Consider the following 22,321-nt stretch of genomic DNA (forward strand, 5'->3'; position numbering starts at 1 on the left):
GTCAGAATCATTCAGAAGCAGATCTGTAAATCAGGCTGTAAGAAATACTAGAGTTTAGTGTCCTATTGTGATAAGTAGAAAGGTTTTTTTAAGCAGTATTTCCAGAAATAATTATCACACAGAGAACATATAAACGTTTGTAAATGAACACAATACATCTATTTGGACTAAATGCAAGAATGCACAAACTTTAAAAGCACTGACTTCACAGCAAGCTAAGCAAACCAGAATTTCAGTTACTTTCCCTACATGAACTGCAGCTTTTCAAACTTTTATAGTCCTACAAAGTGTCAGCTACAGATAGAAGTACAGCTCCTGCGGCTTCAAATTCAGCCACCTTGAACCTTCTGCTTTTCCCAGAAAAAGTCCAACACTGTGTTGGGGAGCGAACATTTCAAGACTACTTGGTCGTTGTAAAACTAGTCACTGGAGTGTCCACCTAAGTGCCTGAAGCTCACTTATGATGGCAAGGTTAAGTAGTACCATAGTAACTAACGCAGCAAAACAAAATGCTCAACTTAAGCTCTTCATCAGTATGGAGCACTGGAGAGTTCTGTGTTGCCACTGACAAGAATTCTGCTGAAAGGAGGGATGACTAATTCTGTTAAACAGTTGAAATTTAATAATGTTAAAAATGGGCAACTTGTTTAAACTTAAAATCAAAACTTTTTTTTTTAATTACACACTTCCCTATCCTTACATTTCTTTAAAGTCTGTTTGCTTTTGGCTGCCATCAATAACTCTGGTATGCTACTAGTGACTTAAAATAAGACACAGCTCATTGTCTAGTTCTTTCAAAACTGGCCTTTCTGAAGCCTTTCCAGAATGTAATTCAAACATACTAGAAATTTGGGTTGGAAATTAGGTGTTCCCTCTCCAGCACTCAGAACTTACTCCCATATTATATCCTAGAGAAAAAAAGAATAAAGTTAAGACTGCATGAGCAACACTTAAAGCATTTGTTAAAGTGGACCACCACTAGATATACCTATGATGATGAATGTTTTCTATATATATCAATAACTTCATTTGCCACCAAATTAAAAGCTGCGTGCTTTCTTTTTATTGAGCCTTCTAGGATAGTGTACAATCAAGTCATAATCCCAAGTGAAACTGAATCAATTTGCATTAAATACATACCACCACACACAAATACATGAAAAATCTATGAAAACCCAATTTATTTAATACATCTCTTCTCTAAGTGTTAAAGGAACATCCACTTCCTGTCTTTTTTTTTTTTAAACTCTATAGTTTACTGGAAAAAATTTAACTTCAGAATACATTTTACCAAAAAACATTACCTCCATTCTATTCTGCTCTTCATTTCCTGCTCATTGCATCAAACTAAATATAATTTTAAGCACTGGATAACTTTTGCATCATGGAAATTAATATTATAATGCGAAACATGAAATCTAATTCTGAAATAAAATAATGCAACTTTCTTTCCAGTTTTACATGAGCTAGAGATAGACATAATTCTTTGTGGGTCCAGCTGGATACCTAAGTTGCATTGCCTGCATAGCCAACAACTTACAAGTTGCAATAATTGTTTTAACTAATTATTTCAAGTATTTTCCAAATCATATAGCATGATCCTAAAACCTATACAATCTATTTATTATACAGTCTGATAATTTTACTTTTGTCCATAAGGAAATATTCTTTATTTTATATCTTTTTTTTTGGAATAAGCTGTTAAAGTTAGGTGCTAGCAGTTTCTGGGTTCTTAAACCTGCATATTCTATAGAATGATCCATTTATTACGTTTTATGAAACAAACAAACAGATACAGACAAAACACTCCCCAACACCACTCTTCGGCCCTTCTCCAAAAGAAAAGATGACAGTACCTGGTGAGCTTGCAACAGCTGCTCAGCAAACTGACGGACTTCTGATAGTAGAAGAGATATTAAAGAATTTCTTAGTATGTTGTTCCTTCCCAGCAAAACCAGCGTGTTTGATACAGCATGCAGTGCCTGAAACTAAAGGAAAATAACAGTAAGTTTGATCTTTCAAAATACATCTCTCTTTTATCCCAAACAATTACCTTAAATAGAAATGGGATTTAGAGATTAAAATTTTAAAGAAAAAAAGTCAAATTCAAAATTTTAAAGAGTTTAAAACTCTATTAATTACGTACATATGAGATCTATGAGAAACCCACATCCATTACCTAGAAACTTTCCTTTCTCAAAAGATTAGCACTACAGGACACTGTCATATGAACAAACTCCTCCAAAAGTGTGAATTCCCCAGGAGGCAGCTTTTCAGCATTAGCTGTCATCATGCCTGTCTGCTGTCATAGAAAGTGGGCGACTACCCTGCATATACAGTAATTCTGTTTGTCACAGGTAGACAAATGAACAAATGAATTCTTTGAAATTCAAACACATTAGTAAGCTAAGAGCTATACTGGAGTTTTCAGTCACTAGTATTATTAGGAATAAACTTCATTAAATGTGAACTGATAGAAGATACACTATATTTTCAAATTCAAACAATTCACTTTCATATTGTTGTTTAACAAGCTGTAAACAAGGCATTCCTCCTGAAGCACAGGAGCAGTGATGTGAACTTACATGAGAATTATATTAGGTTTGGGTTTTTTTCCCCACAGTCTTTTCTACTAAAAAAAAAAAAAACCCCACCTGTTTTCTTTGTTTGCTGAAATAGAAATGTATAGCTATTACGTAATGAAACATACTGCTCTACAAAGTAAATGCAACATTATTTCATAAAACACTACTAGAAGAAATTATCATTTCTATATATAAGTGTATTGGAGTTCTTTCAAAGACAAAAGTAACACACATTAAATACTATAATTTATATATTTATACAAATGTATAACCCTACAACATTGATATTCAGTATCTCTTTGTAAATGAGCATTTTTGACTGACAAAAAGATACTCTGACCCAAATTTGTATCTCTAAGAATAACTACCATGTCTTAACCACTCAAAGGCAGACCACCACATCCTATTAACAATCTAGTTTACTCCTCTAGCCAGCTCACGTGTATATATACACACACACACATATACATATATATGAATTAAAATACTTGCCCACCATTTACAACTTTGCATTGGATGAATCCTCCTGGAAATCATTTCCAAACACATGAAAGGCAGGAAGGCGATCCAGTAGTAGTCAGCATGGATTTAAGGGAAAACTGTACTTAACCAACCTGACAGACTTCTACAGTGAGATGACCAGGCTAGGTAAGCGGACAGTGAGGTGGACCGAAAACTTTTGCTGTAAAAACCATTAAATAGGCAGCTTCCCATTTACAGTTACTGCTTGTCTGACTGATAAGATGGTCAAACTGCCCTGCCAGTTGATACAACGCCTATTTACCAGCCTTTTATAACTGAGGAGTTTGATCAGCTTGGTTATCATCTGCCCAATATGAGACAATTTCCTATTCACAGTCAACAATCAAACTTTAATAAATCTTTGTTGTAATCATCTCACTTTAGCACGTAATCCCAAAACAAATACAAAAAGAAAACTATAATAAACACAAGTCTTATATTCAGAATCAAATCTGCAGTCAGAGATACAAAGTAAGCTCCTCATATTAAAGAGAATTCATAAATTGTACACATATAGCCTTGAAAATCTATGAGCTCCAAATCATTCATAAATGTATACACCAAAACACCATCTTTTATAAAGATGAAATGTGAATGAAGGTGAGATAAAAACAGGTTTCTGAACAATTAAAATTATAGGAAAGGACAAAGTAATGCATGCACCTACATATGCTTTGAGGATATATGAATTAAAATCAGACTTCCATATACTGGAAATGTACACCCTTCCAAACAAAACAATGACTCCTCTTCCTAAAAATAATCCAGACATTTACAGTTGTGAAAGATCTTCCATAGTAACTACTAAAACTGTAAGACAGAAACAAAGTTTGCAACACTTGGATAGTTCTGCCCTGATAGCACCCATGTTCTGAAAGGGTACAACTGCTTCAAATCATAACTCAAGGTTTAAACAATGCTAAAAAATAGCATATTTTTCATTAAAGTCTCCACTCATTTTTACTTCTTTTTATAAATTAAGAATGGATACATATTTTATAGTTCTATATTTTCAGAGCATAACATTGAGTATACTTGCTAATTTGCCTTTGGCAAGCAAGCGAACTAGACAATCCAGAGTAGTTTTTCAATGCTACCTCTCCCAAAGAACACACTAAATGTACATATTTACATACAAACATGATTATGATTGCTCTTTTTTAAGCTCTCTTCTATTTGTTTACAAGACTTTTAGACAGACAGTGAAACAATGAAAATTTTTAACTTTTTGTGCTTATTAATGCTAGCAGTTGAGATTTAACTAAAATAGGATCTTTCAAAAAATTTCCATATCCTTTCTGGTTTGGCAAGAGTTACCATTTTCTAATTGGAATTTTGTAGGACTAGATAACAGGGGAACTTCAAATTTAAAACTTGAGCCTCTACTAAGGGAAGTAAACAGGGATTTTGTAATGACAGTAGTTACTGTACTTGAGATATGGGTATTGATGCCACTGAAAAATCCCACCTGCTAACTCATTTATTAAAGAGTATGGAATTAATATTGTATTCAAGTGGATCTCGTAGTATATTTTAAGAAAATAAGGTGGCAACAAAGAATTAAGGTTAAAATAATGCTCACAGACTGTATGCATTAAATGCATACAGAAAAAGTTTATAGCATACAAGCAATAAAACTGTCAATAGCGAACAGCAGTAAGACTTTGTGTTTCAGAGCAATGCTCATGTATTGCTAATTAAACTCTGGAAACATTCAAACTGATAATAGTTCAAATAGTATGCAGTTTCATTAAAGATAAAAGCATATCTTCAGCTCTCAAATCTATCAAACATTAAAAAAGGAACAGAAATCTTTTAATCCCTTGGGCTTGCTTAATGGTATAGATGAAATAAAGACCTATGCTCTTCAGGGATTCTCAGGTAAAAGCAGTCAGAAAATTAGATTGTAAAAACCATACGATCAGAAACAAGAAAATAATGGCGCCTGATTCACTGTTCAGGAGCTGCATCATCTGTCTTTAACCCTCCTCCCACACCCTGGTTTCTGCTCTCCTCCATGTTCCTCAGGATGCAGAGCAAGAGCGAGCAATGCTGTGACAGTAGCGAGGAAGGATGTGTGGCTTGTCGACCTGGCTGTTACGAAAATGAATATATAATGTCGATGTTCTGCTTGCCTCAAGCATACTAATTTGGTCTCTCCTCCACCCACCCACCGATTTTAAAGCGTCTTGGAAGGTATTTTTGACCTTCCACATCTTTCCAACTGATTTCAAACTGCCTATCGGTTTTAAAAGTTACTAGTAGAGGAAAAGACTGACAGGCAAAATAAACAGCACACTTGTATGAGCCTTGCTTCCCCAGGAAACCAGGAGAAAAATCTTACCAATTATTTGTTTAGAATTCATTTATCATAATGTTAGACTTTTCCTTAATAAGTTATCCAAAACTTGTGAGTTTAATTCCTTCATGAGTTGCACGATTCACTACACCCTGCAACTATGAAAACTGCACCTTAGTTTCTGTTTCACTAGTTTACAGCTTTCATGCCAAGTAACAGCACTCTTCCCCAAGCGACTGGTGTATTTGGCAATACAGGACTAAGGCAAACAATTATTACAGGTGTCCTCAAACTGTGAGGTGTTAAAAACAAAACAGTATTTTTGCCTTTGAATTCACATCACCCTTGCCTTTTGCCCATTTAGTACAACCTGACTTCCACTCCTAACTCAATGCCAACTGAAAAGTTTGACTTTTATACAAGGAACATTAGTACCCCTTTCCTTATCTGTCATGTTGCTTCCTTTGTTAATTTGGTGGTTGTCATTTATCTCTCCTCCTGCTTATGCTGCACTATTTCTCCTATCTTCAAGTCTTGGGATTTGATACATATTATTCCAATTCTTTGCTCATCTCAATCCCTTGCTCTGCTGTTACCCCTTCAAAATCCTGTTCATACTTCTCTCCACTCTTCCAAACCTGATGTTCTCTGCTAGGACCATCAGTTAGCTTCACTGCCACAAGCTGCCTTTCATATTACAGTATTTCGGTACTTTTTGGCAGAGCTTTAGCTGAAAAACATTCTGACACAGTGTGACATACAATAGAGGCAGGTCTATTTGCAACATCTGTGACTACATGCACCAAAAATGTTTACAGAAACCAAGCTAAGATGCAAAAAGGATGAAAAATTTATTTATTTTTTTTAGTTTGTTAAGAAATGATTCAGAAAAGGTGAAAAAATAATGAAAAGTAAACTAAGGTATTTCAATATCTGGGAAAGAATTATTGTAATACAGCACCTGCATGCCAAGCAGAGGATGGAGATGGAAAAACAAATAACCTGCCATCAGCCTACTAAATATTCTGAAAGCCAGAACACTTTGGTGAATGATGCTAGAAAAGCCAGAAATGCCAGCAGTAGATATTATGGTACTCACTGAAAGAAATGTGCAACCTACTGGCTTAAGTGGCGCTTTGTTGAATTTAAGGAGTGAGGAGGGAATATCTCCAAGGAAGTACACTACATGAACTCCTCCCAGTCATCTTTGCTGACTATGAAGCTTGTATGTCAGACTGGGAGTGTGAAGGTGCAATTTTTTCCGCTCACGAATTGAAAATATCTTTCTTAGGTTTATTTCTTCATGGCTGCCTGAAAGTCACTCTCTGATATACTGATCAGCAGGGTCCCTCTGGCTCCATATATGCTTTTATCCAACCCGGTACCAGTTCCCTAGCAAAGCAGGCAGTAATCGGTGCATCCACTTGCTCCTGTCCACAGGCTAAACTAAGCCAAGTCAGCTGCTGCTGCCACATCAGCAAGGAGGAGAGATGAGACCCCACAGAAACTGCTGTGAAGGAGAGACATGCTTGCAGCCATCTTCCTATTCCCCTGCTCCCTTACTCCTTCTTCACATCACCAAGCCCTCTGGCAAAAGTAAATTTCCCAGACTATTTCCTAGGTGTTTACCCTCTCCTTCCCTGCACAAGGGAAGGCTGTTACTGCTGAAGTTAAGGCGGAAAGACTCAGGCCAGACCCAGCGCACCTGCAGAGACTGGACTACCCTTAAGTAGTACGTCCTCTAATCGACTGACATAGACAAACCTTTCCCCTCCCTTCCTGTCAAGTACAAACACTCCGTACACAGCACAACTTGCTGCTACTTCTCTAGCTGCTTTCTTATCCAGCTACAGAAGATTAAAGCATTAAAGAACACCTTTTCAGTTTCATTAACATTTTTCTAGCATGAGTTCCATAACAAATGCTTTACTGAACACTAGATAGATAAAAGCTATCAAATCTCCCATCTGTAAACACGGTTTATTTTACAAAGAATGCTCTTATGTTGTTCTGCCACAATTTACCTCTGGTAAACTCATGTTGCATTTCATATCATTTATCTGTTAATCTTTAATTATTCTTTTCTTTTAACTCTGTTATAAAGCTTTGTATGTTATTGAGATAAAACTACTATCCAGGTAACTTCCTCTTAACCTTCACTTTCAAACATAGAGCATGCTATATTAGAAATTCTACAGTTACAGTAATACCATCTCTAAGTCTTTGATTCTAAAGTTATTTCACTTTTTTTTCTTTTGGTTTCATAGAATAAAGACTTACCTTGTCTTTCCCATTTTGAGCACCTTACATTCTCTTGAGTTGGATAAGATATATAAAACAATGACACCTAGTTGAGGAATAAAATACATATCACAGACCCTGTTGTGAGTTTCTGGTTTTTAAAAAGCAACAAAAAAAGGCAAACCAACCAAACAAAAACCCCCAACCCAAAACTAAAGCACAACCTGGATGTCCTTAGAGGAATTCAGGCCTGCAAATCACTGTCACGTTTAATTTAGTGTCCACCTCAAAATGGTAATATCCATTTCCATACACTAAAAGCAAGTACCTTGCTTATGTCACCTCACCCCAATCACCTTTACAGAAAAGGCAACACTCTCCTTGAGGACACACAAACACAGAAGTCCTCAGTTCATCTGAAGACTTAAGTACAAACTGATGTATAAGGAAATCCAGCAAACTACTGAAGACACTTGGGATCCTGCTCGCATCACAGTTTTCACCAATAAATTTACTTTAAGCAATGCTATCTTGGCAGACATCAAGAACGTCTGCATCTCCTTGGGGTTCATGAATTAGGCAACTAGGTATCTAGTTCATCCAAGAGGCTGGATCCAGTAAATACTGTCAACAGGAAGACAGTATCAATCCCAGTTAAATAAACAGCATCACAACAGCTGCGACTCAGACAATTCATGTTATTGCTGCCTTTTTTTTTTAATACCTGCTGTAAATATTCTATTGATTATGAAGAAGCAGCTCTAGATATAAAGCCTTCCCTGCCTGAGAGATTAAAATTTATATTACTCTTGATTACTCCTTCTTAACTAGTCCCGGTCTACACGAGTGAAGAACTGCCTATCTGCTTGGTGATGCTGAATTGCCAAGCCATGTTAATGGATGCAGAAGACAGTAAGCGACAAGTGCGAGCTCACTCAAAGCAGAGGAGTTATGGATTCAAATTTTTAAACTGAGGACTGCTTAGAAAAAGTCACTGGATAAATTACAGAACACAGATATTCTTTAGCTTTTAGGTTATTAACCTAAAGGGTGAGCTGGTCATCCTTAAAGAAGCTTAGGGATGTAACTCAGTGTCTCATTTAAGCGTCTAAGTTTTACAGACAGTCCCTGCAAATGAAAATGGATTTCAGATGTTTATTTCCCAGTCCTTCACTCTTCTTCCCTCTCGCCCACAATATGCCAACTACTTTGAATACCACTTAAAGATGCCAAGTATCTGGCATGCATACCTAGGAAGAACAGAGGTACCTTGTTTAGGGTTGTAGATTTCACTGCAGGAGCTAAGCACTAAAAAGTTAGTCAAGGAGTACTCAACTGTCTTTGCAACTGGCTGTAGATAACAGGCTCTACAGAGCTTACTTTTCATTTCTATCCTGTCACCATAACACAAACACACACCCTGTTTGGGCACACAAAAATATTTCCTAGAGAAGAAGCATGACAAATTTAAGCTATGAGGAAAGGTTCATTAGTAAACAGGCAAAAGAACAGAGAAACCCCAAGATTCTCATTATTAAAGCATGTACACACATTTTAAGCAACAGTTGAGGACGATTACCAAAAACTCCTTAGGATATACAGCCACCTTCAAAAACTAGAGGATGTAAGAGGTGATTTTCCCCCAAGACAAAAAAAAAAAAGTACCATCTCTGTCAAAAGCAACAAACTGAATGTTTCTGTGCAGAGAAAGACAATCCTTACAGCAGGAACGTGGTCATATCATCCTTTGGAATAACAACCTACTATGGTACCCGAGACCAAAAAACCAGAACAATTTCAGGTCCTTTTGTTCAATAACATGGCTAGAATAACAGAAAACAAGGCCTAGATAGAATTCAAGTGCTTTTACACAGGCATGATAAGTGAAGGACTGAGGGATGGGCTTTGATGTTGCTGTTCCACATGGTCTCGGCTGCAAATATCACAGAGATGCCAAAGCAGCAAAATGACAGTGCTAATGAGATGCTACAGGAAGTTAAGAGAGCTTTAATAGAAAGTATTCACTGGAGAGAGACTAGGGGCAGAGGAAAGAAACAAACAAACAGCTTTTGATATGTATTTCCTACCATATTTGACAAAACCAAGAACTTCCTGTATTCTTGAGTTAAGGGCCCCCATATATTTAATTTGTAAATCAAAAGAACAGCAAAGGCCTATTCCATCCCTTTTTTCTCCTCCTAGTGGAAATAATCTGTAATACCCTGAATACTAGTTAATTACTTGACTAAAAGCAGGCAATGACAGTATTTATCATTAGGAAGAGACAGTCCTGACAAAAGAGTTTTACAGGTAGGCTGGAAAACATAAGTAAGACTTTTTTGCCCTAATGGTAAAAAAAAATCCTGCTAACTTCATCCTGTAACTCTTCAATAATTGCAGTTTTAGTGCCTAATGTATACCAGCTGAGGCTGGCTGAGGAAGGAAGGTGGACAAAAGTCTAAGAGGCTTTCATTCATTTTCCTTTCATTCATTCCTGTCTAGTTACTCCTATGATCCACTTTATGGAAGTAAATGAGAGTCAGTCAGTTTGGTGATTGCTTTAGACTGTCATGATTTACAAAACAATGGATTTTGATTACCATTTGACTTAAATGGCTCTCTACATAGGACAACGAATTGCTGAGAAAATTTAATTCAACAATCAAGAGATTCAAACATTGACTCTTACTAGACCATAAAATCCTGGCAACACATTTTAATATTCATATGAATGAACTGCTCTTCCACTAGGTAAGCAAAATTCTTTGGCTGATGAAAATGCACCATGTCTCAAGAGCCATGATATTCCCCTTGGGACTCAATTAATTTAGGAAAACTGAGGCCCACTAGTTTTATACTTGGGAACCACTAGTGACATGAATAACTATTTTTAGATCTTATTTGTCCCTGAGCAGGCAAGACTCTTGTAAACTAATGAGTTAAATACTGTCCTGGCAGTTGCTGACAAAAGATACTGCAAACTATACACAGCTGGGGGAATTTATTGTTACCCACGACTAGTTGGAGCATGTATTAAATACATACTGTTGCATGTATTAAAACCATTGGAATAAGTTCATGATTACTCTCTTCCAGGCAATTTCAGTCATTAATGAATCATACAAATTGTATCCTAGATAAGAAAAGATTCAAAACCATGGTTCTGATTAATGTGTATTTTTTCAATTGCACAAGCACACTTCCACACATTTCATTTTATAATTGCCAATGAGATTCAAACATTTCTCTCTTTCTGCTTTTCACTGTACTACAATTCAACTTGTTTTTTTCATGAAGAATTGTGAATCCTTTCTCACACAAACATCTGGTAAAGGTGATGTACTTAAGCCACCTGAAAAAGGCCGCAAAGGTCTTGTGAAACAGGATATCCTTTGTATAACCAATGCATGCCTTGCTAACAACTGTGCCCCTGAAGAACTAAAAGATGGGTGAGAAGGAAACATCCTACCCCAGGAGGCTCTGAAAGCTGAATAATTGCTAATAGGCATGAGGTCAGCAAAGATCTTCCATAATTGGGGGAAAGGTAAAGGCAGCAGGGGGAGATCACGACCACAGACTCAATTCAAGACCAAAAAAGACCACCCCCCCCCTTTGTTATCAATTAATACGTATAATATGATTGAAATAATCAGGGAGCTGCTAAAGTCCTCTGTACAGCCCGGATCAGTTAATATTTAAAATAGGGAAACAATAACTACACATGATTTACAGTTTAGGAACTATTAGACAATGGGGCTTTATGTCAGAAAAGGTAATGGACTGTGGTCTGGGCAATAAACCTTGAAGAACCACTTGGAACTACCAAGATTAGGGAAGAAGTAGGCAAAACGTAATTCCTACAGGAGGAGATCATGACCACCGACTCACTGACCACCTACTCAAACAAGACCACCTACTCAGAAGAAGACAATGAAAGAAGACAGAGTGTGCACACTAATTTACATGAGAGGCGAAGAAGAAAGAACCAATCATTAAGGAAAATAACAATGAATATGTATTAGTTAAGTGTATAAATGTGAGAATTTTTGAGACAAGGGTGTGCTGTCTTGAGACAGGCACCCATTCATACACATCAATGAAATTAATTTGAAAATATCTCAACTCTGTGTGTTATTGACTTGCACATCAGGTAAACGAACACTGTTTGTGGGACAACACCTTGAGCATGCGCTGTAGAATAAAAGAACACTGTACCTTTAATTCAAAGTGGGGAAAACTTTAGCCAAATAGAAACTGTGGTAGATAAGTGACTACCGATAATAGTTTTCAGGAAGAACTTTGGAAACCAAATATGCAAAACTAAACTGTATAAATTGCTTGCCCGTTTAGGTATAAGGTGTGCTAGCTTTGTGGATTACCACCTAGCCCCCATCTGCATAAACATGAATTGGAATAAAATACCTCTGCTCTGTGTGTATATTGGTGTCTCGCACACTGGGTAAATGACCCCACTTTTGGGACAACAAAGGCATTAAACTACTACTCAGAATTCCTGCGTTTGCTTTTGTCCTAAATATATCAATAGTAATATTTAAGCATTTGCAAAATTCTACATAAAGATTTTTCGATGGAACATAAGAGAGAGAAAAATGAAAACAGGCAGTAAAGTCCCAAACAGGATACGAAAAGTTCCTGAAGACTATGTTCATGTCTCGGTATCCATTCAGATACTGTTAATGCAAAACAACTTCAGAACAACTACCCTAAAGGTATGGTAGCCAATTTCCAAAGGGGACAAGCATTAAAATAAAGGAAGGAAATAACACATAACTTTTTTTTTTTTTGCTTTGTTTGAACAAAGCAGGCAATTCATGACTCTTGACAGCATCTTTGAAGTCAGTATTGATGTTTTAAACATACTATAAGAAGCAAACAACCACAGTTCACCAAAACACATCTCTTCCATCTGCATCTTGTTTGAAAGAGATTATGAGTGAGGTGGGGCAGATGGATGAGGTATTTGTTGAACAGGAATGAGGCAGCAGAAAGCAGTGTCTTCTGAGAGCCCGACACAGCTCGACTTTGCTCAAGAATCCTGAAGGCAATATACCATTGTCTTATATTTTAGTGTTTCCATTAATTCCTTAAAACGGGAAGTCCAACAGACAGACACAGATCTCTGTACAGAACCCAGGGTGAAGGCCAGGATCTTCTGGGATGTAATTGATGCATTAGCCATCCTCCAAATTACAGTATCAGCTGCACCTAGAAGTACAACCAGTGAACTGAACTTCTGTCAAGAATGCTGATAAACTAGTGTGACACCACTAGGGATCACATCGCATAAATCCTGTGTAATGCAGCACCCTGTGACTGTATTTGGCCATGACAGCTTTGAATACAGCTGAACTGCACTGAAAGAAGCAAGATATAAAAGTATTTTTCTTCTATCTCCAAAGTAACAAGTGAGACTCCAAATTCCTTAACAATAATTGTTCTGAAGTTTTACACAGCTGTATATATGAGAGATGTAAATAAGACGTGTATGAAGTATCTTAACTTCTGTTAAAGGGATTTGACTTTAAAGATAATTCCATATACTACAGCCAGCTCAAGTTCACTACAGAAGGCTTCCGGCAGGATTCAGGACACTGCCCATGTAAAAGGAATTTAGTGTCCTCTCTGAAGTGCCCTACTGCAATGAGCTGTGCAAAACCTTCAGCAGAAACATACACCATGCTATTCTGAACAGCACAGGGAGTTGGGAATCGGAATCCCCAGTGCCTCTGACTGTTGCATTTTTCTGATATAGGAGAAATGATCCCTTGTTCCAATACATCCTGGACAACAGAGACAAACCTCAACAGAACAGGCACATCTCAGCACCAGTGAGCAAGAGATGAATCTAGGAGCAGAAAAGATGCACATTCACTCTGTCCCTGTGGAGGTGGATGGAGATAGCTGTTGTCAAATCCCACATGGGTGGATTAAGGAAAAAAGTGTTTCTGTGCTTCCTCTCTGAAGAAGAGACAAAGTTTCTACTCCACTGAGCTGTAATCACATACCATAGACCCTGCAGAACTTCTCCATGGGAAATGTTTTCCGATGTTTTGTCAGGTGGTAGAGAACAGTCCATTTGAAAAGTAGAACCAGTGGCTCTGCAAACTGAATACAGTCTCACAGTTTTCTTATAATACACTTCCGACTGCTTGAAAGCAGCACTTGCAAAGAACCTGCATAAATAGGACAGTGGTTCTGCTGACAGCGGAGTGACTCAACATGAATGAACAATTTGCACATCGAAACGCGATGCACCAACAGCCACACACCCACACAAACCTGCAAGAGCCTCAGTGCTGAGGACTCAAAAACTGGTGACAAAGTGCTTGCTCCATAGATCAGCAGCAACTATCGCAGATTTTGCAACAGGACAGCAACAGCTTATCTGTACCAGATTTAGACACAGGATCCTCACAAGCTTTTTCATGGCATCCCAGGAGAATGTGCAGAGACAGGCCTTTGAGCAGATGATTTAACCTCAGAGCATTCATGCTTCACCCTTAGTAGCCGTGACTTAAGGCCCTTTCCAGAAAGCTTCCTCCAAAAGATTGTGTGTCTGACAGATGTGTGCAGACTTCTGAGCTGCTCTCCAAACATGGAGGGAGAACAGAAAAATTAAAAAGGGAAGTTCAAGAGGCTACTTTTATTTGTAGTCCTTTGACTTAAATGGTTTTATATTTCAAGTAATATTTCCTTTTATTTTAGCTCTCATATCCTAAATGATAGATATTTTTTTTTCCTTTTGATACTCACATCAATTTGGAGTTTCAGGTCGAAAATTCTATCCGAAGTGCACAGTTTTAGGCAACTGAATCCAGGCAGAAAAGCTCTCAGTATATGCCTTTGCTGGTTCCTACAGCTTCTAGTGCTTTATAATTAGAAACATCTCAAACAATAGGACTCAACAGTTACAGCACGCAATTCTGCTGCTGTTTTTCTTCCTTTACATCTAATGCAGAGATAATTATCTCTTTTCCAATTCTTAAAGGTTTTTTGAGTTATTTAATTTGCCCTGCAAAACGCTGGGATTGCTTTTGAAGATGAGGTGTTAAGTGTAATCCACAGCCATTTCTCTCTTTGTTCACTTTTTAAGGTGTTTCTCACAGCCCTTTGTCCTCCTTGACAGCTCCTGACAGTTTTATAGGTGAAGATGGCAAAGGGAAAGTTGTGTTAAATACTATAGCTGCATTGGTGACTGTCTGTACAAATGCTTTTTGACAGTTAGTAAGGTTAGATACAACAAAATTCCTAATGTTTTAATACTGGATGGATTTAAGCATCCTCCTGGAACCAAAATTCATACAGTTTGCCACTCTTTCCAGATGACAGCCTTGTAATTAATGGTAATTTTATTTTAAACCTATAATCTTGATATTTCAATCACCACTTGAGTAAACAGTGATGATTAAAACTGAAGCATAAAGTGTTCCTGGGAGATATCTGGTACACAGCACATGAAGAATTAGTTATACAATTTCCACTACTAATTCTGAATTCTACATGTTTATTTCCATATTCAATTCAGTTTAAAGAAAACCAAACCTCTAAAAAGGATTTTTCAATAAATCTTTATAAACATTGCAATTACTACAGACAACGTTTTCCCTTTTTCCCTACAAATCTGGAAACTACCACAATTATCCCTTAATAATTGGTTTATACAATTTTTAAAGTCTTTGAATCTGTTTGATTGAAGTAATGGCTGCTGATAGGAACGACTGTTAAGTCAATATTTTGGTGGAAGCAAGATATAAAACATCTCATAAAAAGCCATCTGTTTCAGTGAAGTTATTCAGAGAAAAGATGCCACTTGCAAATTATGTGGACATACACCACCCTTCCTGAATGATTTATAAAAGCACTTTGCAGAATTGAAACATCCCTGATCTATCAGGATATTCTCTCTCATTTAAGATGTGGCACCTCTCACTTAACCTTTGCGAGGTTCCTCCAGTCAACAAGTAATCCCTCTCTGGAAAACCTCTTGGTTGCTCTCCTACAATTAACATTATTTTAATTATTTATTAACTTCCCATTCAGGTAGAGGAGGGGAACAGGTGGAAACACCGGACATCATCAACTATGAAGAAGTCCTTAATGAATGCCTGCTCAAGTTTTCTTTGTTCTGTATCCTGTAATCACACAAAAAAATAAAAGGAGTCACACCTGCATTACTCTACTCCTGATACCACACAAACGGCATGTATGCTCACATCCTTTCAAAACACTGGCCAGGGACACCTCTAATTAAAAACTAAGTAAGTATCACACCATGGCAACGCTGAAACAGAAAGCACCCTGGTATTAGAGACAGAAGGCTCTAGTGCTGGAAAAGCTTCAGTATATGAAGATTTCCTTCTGAATACTTTCTAACCAAAATACAGGCATATCCACACCCCCCTCCTCCCCCCCTTATTTTGGTAATAATATTTGTTTGATATTTACATTCTGGGGTAAATACTTAATAGACAGTGAGTGGGATTCATTTTAAATTAAGACAAATGGGTACATCTGTCCACAGGTGTAGCGGATGCCCAGGCTCTCATTTTGCTAAAGGCAACTTTAAAGCTCATCCTAAAATAGGGACCTAGTACCTGGTCAGCATTCTTTAGTCTCCATGGATTATAGGGATATGATTTTCATTTACTATAATGGTAGCGTAGTTGCATACACTAAATTGGTATGTTTAAGTCTCAAACAATTCCACCATCATGTCTGTTCCAAGTTACTCTAAAAGACAGAATGAAAACCAAAATTCCTAAGACATACAATGGAATTCATTACTTATGAGAAGTCTTGTGAAGACAGACTAGGGATATTTCAGTCGAATGAAGAAACTAACAAGATGATGCATGGAACAAAGCAGAATGATGAATACAGACAAAATGCAATTCAGTCCTATTTGCCGTTTGTGCCGGGGACGTGCTATTTCTGAGTTCTTCACTCATCTGGCAATTTATTTTTAAAACACAAATTTGCAAATGTCTAGAGAGTGACAGAGATCTTCTGAAGCAAACCAACCTATTTAATCTAGGTGCACAAGAAAGAATAAAAAAAATTGTATAGTCATTACTTTCTGAATATCTACAAAATATCTTCATATAGCAAGAGCAACAATGTGGTTTTGTCTCATATTTTCTATAAAAAGTTGTTTTAATCTGCCTTTTTAACAGGTTTTTTAAAGTCCTACACTCAGGAACAGACTAGAAGAACTTGCATGCCTGAGCAAGAACTTTTTAAAATGCTTTAGAGTATTTATTGTACATATCACAAAAAAGAGCAATCCCAAAAATCTCTGAGAAGTACTCTTCAAAATATAGTAAGACAAACTAATATTAAAAAAGTGCTTAAAACCAGGAGAGTATTACAGTATACTGAAATGGTGTAGTAAAGATGGAAGATGTTTTAAACTTACCCTATTGACACTGCTGTTTCTTAAAATAATCTGAATTAGGTTTTTCTCAAATTCTTCCAGCTTCTTGAAACACATCTTCAAAACATGATTAGATAATTTAGTATCAGTTATTAAACTGATCAAAACACAAACTGCTTCAGTAAGAACATTTGAAACTGGAAATTTAGGACTGTTGTAAAAAACAGTCAGTCCATCAAGCAACTGAGACACTGAATTGCATATGGTGAAGGAATCATTCTCAAGCTGTGTGAAGTCTGCTTGAAGAATTCCTCCTTCTGACAGTTTTCTTATTTCAAGCAGATGTTGCAAAAACTGCACTGGAGCAGTCAGAGATTCCTCCTTGCCAGTACAGCAAAGATTCAATGGGGGAACTCTTTCCAACCAACGTTTAGAAGTGTTGACATTATGCTCAGATTGGTGAAAATCAGAAGCTATGCCTAAAGAGTCGAATGCATAGTCATTAGAGACATCACATCCAGAGTCTTCTAGCTGGCTTGAGTAACTCATAGGGTTTATACATTCCTGATCCAGAAGAATTTCAGCAGAGGCATCTGGTTTTCCTGAAACACAAATGTAAAAGTTACATTTACATAACACTTAAATACATACTTACGGGAAGTGTCGTATATGCTTTCTCCTTTTGCTTCCACACAAAAATCACATAATACATATGTATGCTTGCTCACCAAGAACTTCCCATGACTTGAATTTAGCTATGGAAGAAGGTGACATTTTTAAATGAAAGTCAAAACTTTCAGAAGGCAGTATCTATCTGTGAACAAGATGTTTTATGCTCATAGCAATATGAACAGTAATTTTAAGTTTAAAATTCCTGACAGTTTTCAGTTTTCACATATATAATTTAAGTGGACATCTATACTCCCATTAATTCCCAGGGAAGAAAATGCATATAAATTTCTGGCCCTCCAAACTTTTTCACTACTTTTATTCTCAAGAACTCAGACTGTTTTTATAAGACAGTAAAGGTCTGTTACTATAACTGCATCAAATAAGATCTCATCCTTTACGTGTACTCTTTCTCCCCAAGACAGGTAAGGAATTCTAACAGAGACAAAGTTGAACAGAACATTACACTTGAGTTTTTTATTATTTAACAAAGAAAAACATTCAGAATCAAAAATTTCTCCAGTCACCACCTATCTCATACCATCTTCTTTAAAGACAGAAAAACTATGTTACAGAAGGTATGCACTGCATTTACACCATTAAATTATATTTGTACACTATCGTAGACTCTCTTTCATCCTGTTTCACACATTAGATATATTTAAGTCAGTGCCTCTGGGCATAACTTAGTACTAGGTGACAACAGACTCCCTCTGCGCTACATGCTACCTATGTTAAAAGATTACACTCAAAACAAGCAAGAGACATTAGAGCAGAGAATTGGAAGACCAACACACATAAACATCTCTGTGCCATGAGGCAAGGCTAGAACCCCATCTGACCAACTCCTGGCTGTGCCCTGCTTACTGGGGCACAGCCACAAACTGCTTCTCTCTTAAAAAACATGCATATACTGTTCATATTTTCCCCAAGGATCTAAAGCAATACCATACTCCTCTGTGTTTGTATTCTTAAATGAATAAAAAGATTTTATAGATCGTTTGGCCTGACAGGAAATAAATGTTATATTTCACGGCAAGTTAAAAAAAAAAAAATTTAACACAGAAAATATCACTAGGCAGCAATCTACAGTATTCTGTACACTAAAAAAACATTACTCAAAAAAGTTTATACAGACTTCATTAAATGCACAATTTCAAATTGATTCTGACCATTACTTCAGTCTCTGAAAACATACCAGATCATCCAATGAGGGTATTACTACTGAGATCAAAACTGGAAATGTGGTTTATTTATTTATCGTTGAGTTTCATGCCTTTAACATTCAGACACACTCAAAATTGAACAGGAATTGGTACCAATCGACTCACAATGAAAGGGCTAACTGTAGGGAAATCAACCGACATTTCCAGGAGGTAGGAAAAGCAGGGCTTGTAAGGCCAGCCTAGCATTTTATATATTAACACTGTTCCCAAATGCCTTGCATACCGAGACTTTGAAAGCAAGCAAAGAAGCAAAGCACACTTCCCATGGTCTGACTAACAAAAACAGTCATCAATCTTTCATGTCTTCTCTCCCTAAGGTTTTGAGCAAAAGACATTCCAGAAGAAAAAAATTGAAAGTTTATGGTACTGTTTAAGGAAAAGAAGCCATTCTAGGGAATCCATCTACTGTGAGTTTCACTATGTGGATATTTTGCTCCTGTTCTTAATCCCATGGGGCAACACGAAAATTGCTCATGAGGATGTAATGCCAGGAGTCAAAAGAAGCAAAGCAAGAACTACGTGCAAAAAACCATATGTATGTTCACCGATTCTCTTGTCGAAGGAAAAGAAAAAAACATCAGAGGTGAAAGAAAGGAGACGGAAAGAGAGGAAAAAGGGAAGAACAGAGTAACATAGAGATACCAGTAGGAACCAAACTTCAGACTGTCCCCAAATAAAAGAGGTAGCATATTCAATGAAATTCCTACCAGTAGGAGACAATGTTACATTTATGCTCTGGTTCCTACTCACTGAGATATCAAACTCCTGTCCCATGATGAGCTTCCAGAAAACCCGTTATAGTAAGTCCCCAATAGCAGCATATTTCCAGTTCAACGAATAATACAAAATGCTTTAAAAATGTTCAGTTATTTATATGTTCTAGTCATTTGGGGAGGAGGTGGAAGTTATCTTTTAAAAAAAAAAATAAATCACCCACCGGGAAATACTCATTATTTCCCTCAAAATATCTAGAAACAGCTTATCATTTATTTCTTGAAAGAAGGTAAACTAATCACTTTGTACTTACCTACTATTTAAATGAGAAAGCAGTCTTGATGTTCACACCGTGTGGTTACCAAGTACAAAAAAAAAACCAAACAAAAACCAAAGAGGAACAATATTAAGCCTGCCTCACACTAACAATAATCTTTAAACAGTAATTTCAAAAACATTTGACTATAAATATACAGGAACAAGAAATATGAAAATTTAGTGCACATGATAAACTAACCACAAAATTTTACAATGCCTTTATATAGGTAATGAAATATCTGGTCATGAGCAATTTTACAGCCTCTTTAAATATGCCACATCAGATTCAGGAAACATTTAAATTCTTAAGTTCCTTTAGCGCCTTACTACATTAAGATCCTGAGCTGAAAATCAGAATTACGTGCTCCCCAAACAAAGCAAGATACAGTCACAAGAACAGCCTTGGGGTGCAAAGGCTGAAGAACTGACATCCCTCTACACCTATCAACCACTGCAGAGATTGTCTGGCCTGAAAACCAGCAGTCACTCAAGGGACAAGGGAGTGACTTGCATACTGTGTAGAGTATGTAAGCAAGGTTTGTAGGCACTTCTGTGAAGCACAAGAACTCAAATGCACATACTGCTGTGGGACCACAGAACACAGAGGCTCTTATCAGTGGAGTGAGATGCCAATCAGTCTTACGATGAGATACTGTGGAGTCTTCAAGTAGTCGTGAGGAAGCAGAGCTCTGGCAAACACCAGAGTCCACCCCATCTCCCAGATGAATTCTCTCACTTCTGAATAGCCACCTTAACACAGACACCAAGAATCAGTTCAGGGACAAGAAAGGGAGCAGGAAGAGCCAGTTGCTTCACCAGGCCAGGAAAACACCTTTTGTCTCCCAAGTGCCCTGCTGGCAGCAGTACTGTCATAAGGTTTCTCAGAGCTGTGGAGAGAAAAGGGAATGACCCAGCTCCTGGTCCTACCCAACGCAGAGTAAGAGAGGCAGCATCTGTAATATCCATGTAGCAGAAGCAGGGGCGGTGGAAGACGCTTTGTCCGACGCCTGCACTACTGGCTGCCACAGACCGGACAGTGTTAGAATGAGGAAGGCCACATGCTGTATGTAGTTCAAAATTTAAAAACTGAAGAAGGGTCCCTATCTGATGAAATTGCTGTGGAATCATAAAATGGCCTTCAAGTCTTTTGAAAAACTTAATATATCTGCAGTTACACAACCAACAGGGACTGTAGAACAGAAAATGGGCTTGAAGGTGGCAGGAGTAAGAAACAAAGTGAAGAGATGACTTGAATTCTGCAAAGAAAAAATTACTTCAGTTTCAAGCATTAGGCGGTTTATATTCTCTCACTTTGTAAGCACACACATGGATTATCACTTGAAAATCAAACCCAATGACGTTTGACACGTAAAGCTCTCTTAAAACTCAGTTACAATTGATAGGCTCAGTTCCACATCTAAAAGAAAAAAATAAAAAGACAATTAAAAATGAGACAATCTTAGAAACCCCTTTGATGATACTGCATTCTTCTTTCCAAGAAGGTGTTCAGTCAGTAACTTCTAAAAGGAAATGAAAACATATGTGAAATTATTCATATTTTTTCCTACTGTATTCACTGCTCCACTTCTGCATTTTTTGGGACTCTGTAATTCTTCATTTAGTCTTCACCGATTGGTTTGTTACAAGTGTACCTTCCATGAACAATGAATCAAGTTTATTCTCTTCTTAAAAAAAAAATCTTCTCACACTTATTAACTGTTTTCTTTACCTTTTCTTCATGTGTAAGCCTGTCCCTATTCTGCTGTTTTCATTACTAACCAAGCTGACTGGTTGAGAAAAAACAACTCACTCTCCTCCCTCATGAACTCCTATGTGTTTAGCACACCATTGTTGTCCTGATCTGGAACCAAGCCAAACTTCTCTATATATCAAAGCAAAGAAATTTTGTCTCACATATTTGAACATTTTGAAATAATAACAAAAAAATAATAAAAAGCTTCCAGGATTCTCCAAATGGAGACATTTTAGAAGCCACGTAACCCACACTTTGCTTCTGCATTTCCTTTTTTTTTTTTTATAACCAGCTTGGAAAAGAAAGCTCTTCTGCTTAAAGCTAAGGTATTTCATGCTGACATACTTTTCCCATTTAGGAATAATTTCAAGAAATGAACATAGGACTGAGTATCTAAAATTCTCAAATTAATTGTTCAATGCCAGGGTTTAAATGCTTCTCAGAAGGCTTAGAAGCATATACTTCAATTTGTTAGGGATTTTGCTTATATAAAGCATCTAAACGTTTAGAATTCACTAAGAACCGAGAAGGATTTTGAGGATATAAACATTCATTTTTAGGGGATTTCTGTAGAAGACAGCACAAATCCTTTGTAGTTCA

The 22,321-nt window shown here is 37.0% G+C and overlaps 1 protein-coding gene across 1 annotated transcript in view; it reads right to left on the reverse strand.

Annotated features, from left to right (window-relative positions):
• The window catches only part of MEI4 (meiosis-specific 4 homolog (S. cerevisiae)), a 69,280-nt gene that overhangs the window by 30,253 nt on the left and 16,706 nt on the right, over positions 1-22,321 (reverse strand). Inside the window, exons 3-4 of the mRNA XM_010565822.1 lie at positions 17,084-17,643; positions 1,857-1,988 (exon numbers count right to left, since the gene is read on the reverse strand). Coding sequence (XP_010564124.1) covers positions 1,857-1,988; positions 17,084-17,643 — 692 coding nt within the window. The remainder of the gene's footprint in view (positions 1-1,856; positions 1,989-17,083; positions 17,644-22,321) is intronic.

Source organism: Haliaeetus leucocephalus, unplaced genomic scaffold, assembly GCF_000737465.1.
Source record: "Haliaeetus leucocephalus isolate CR32 unplaced genomic scaffold, Haliaeetus_leucocephalus-4.0 Scaffold195, whole genome shotgun sequence".
NCBI lineage: Eukaryota > Metazoa > Chordata > Aves > Accipitriformes > Accipitridae > Haliaeetus > Haliaeetus leucocephalus.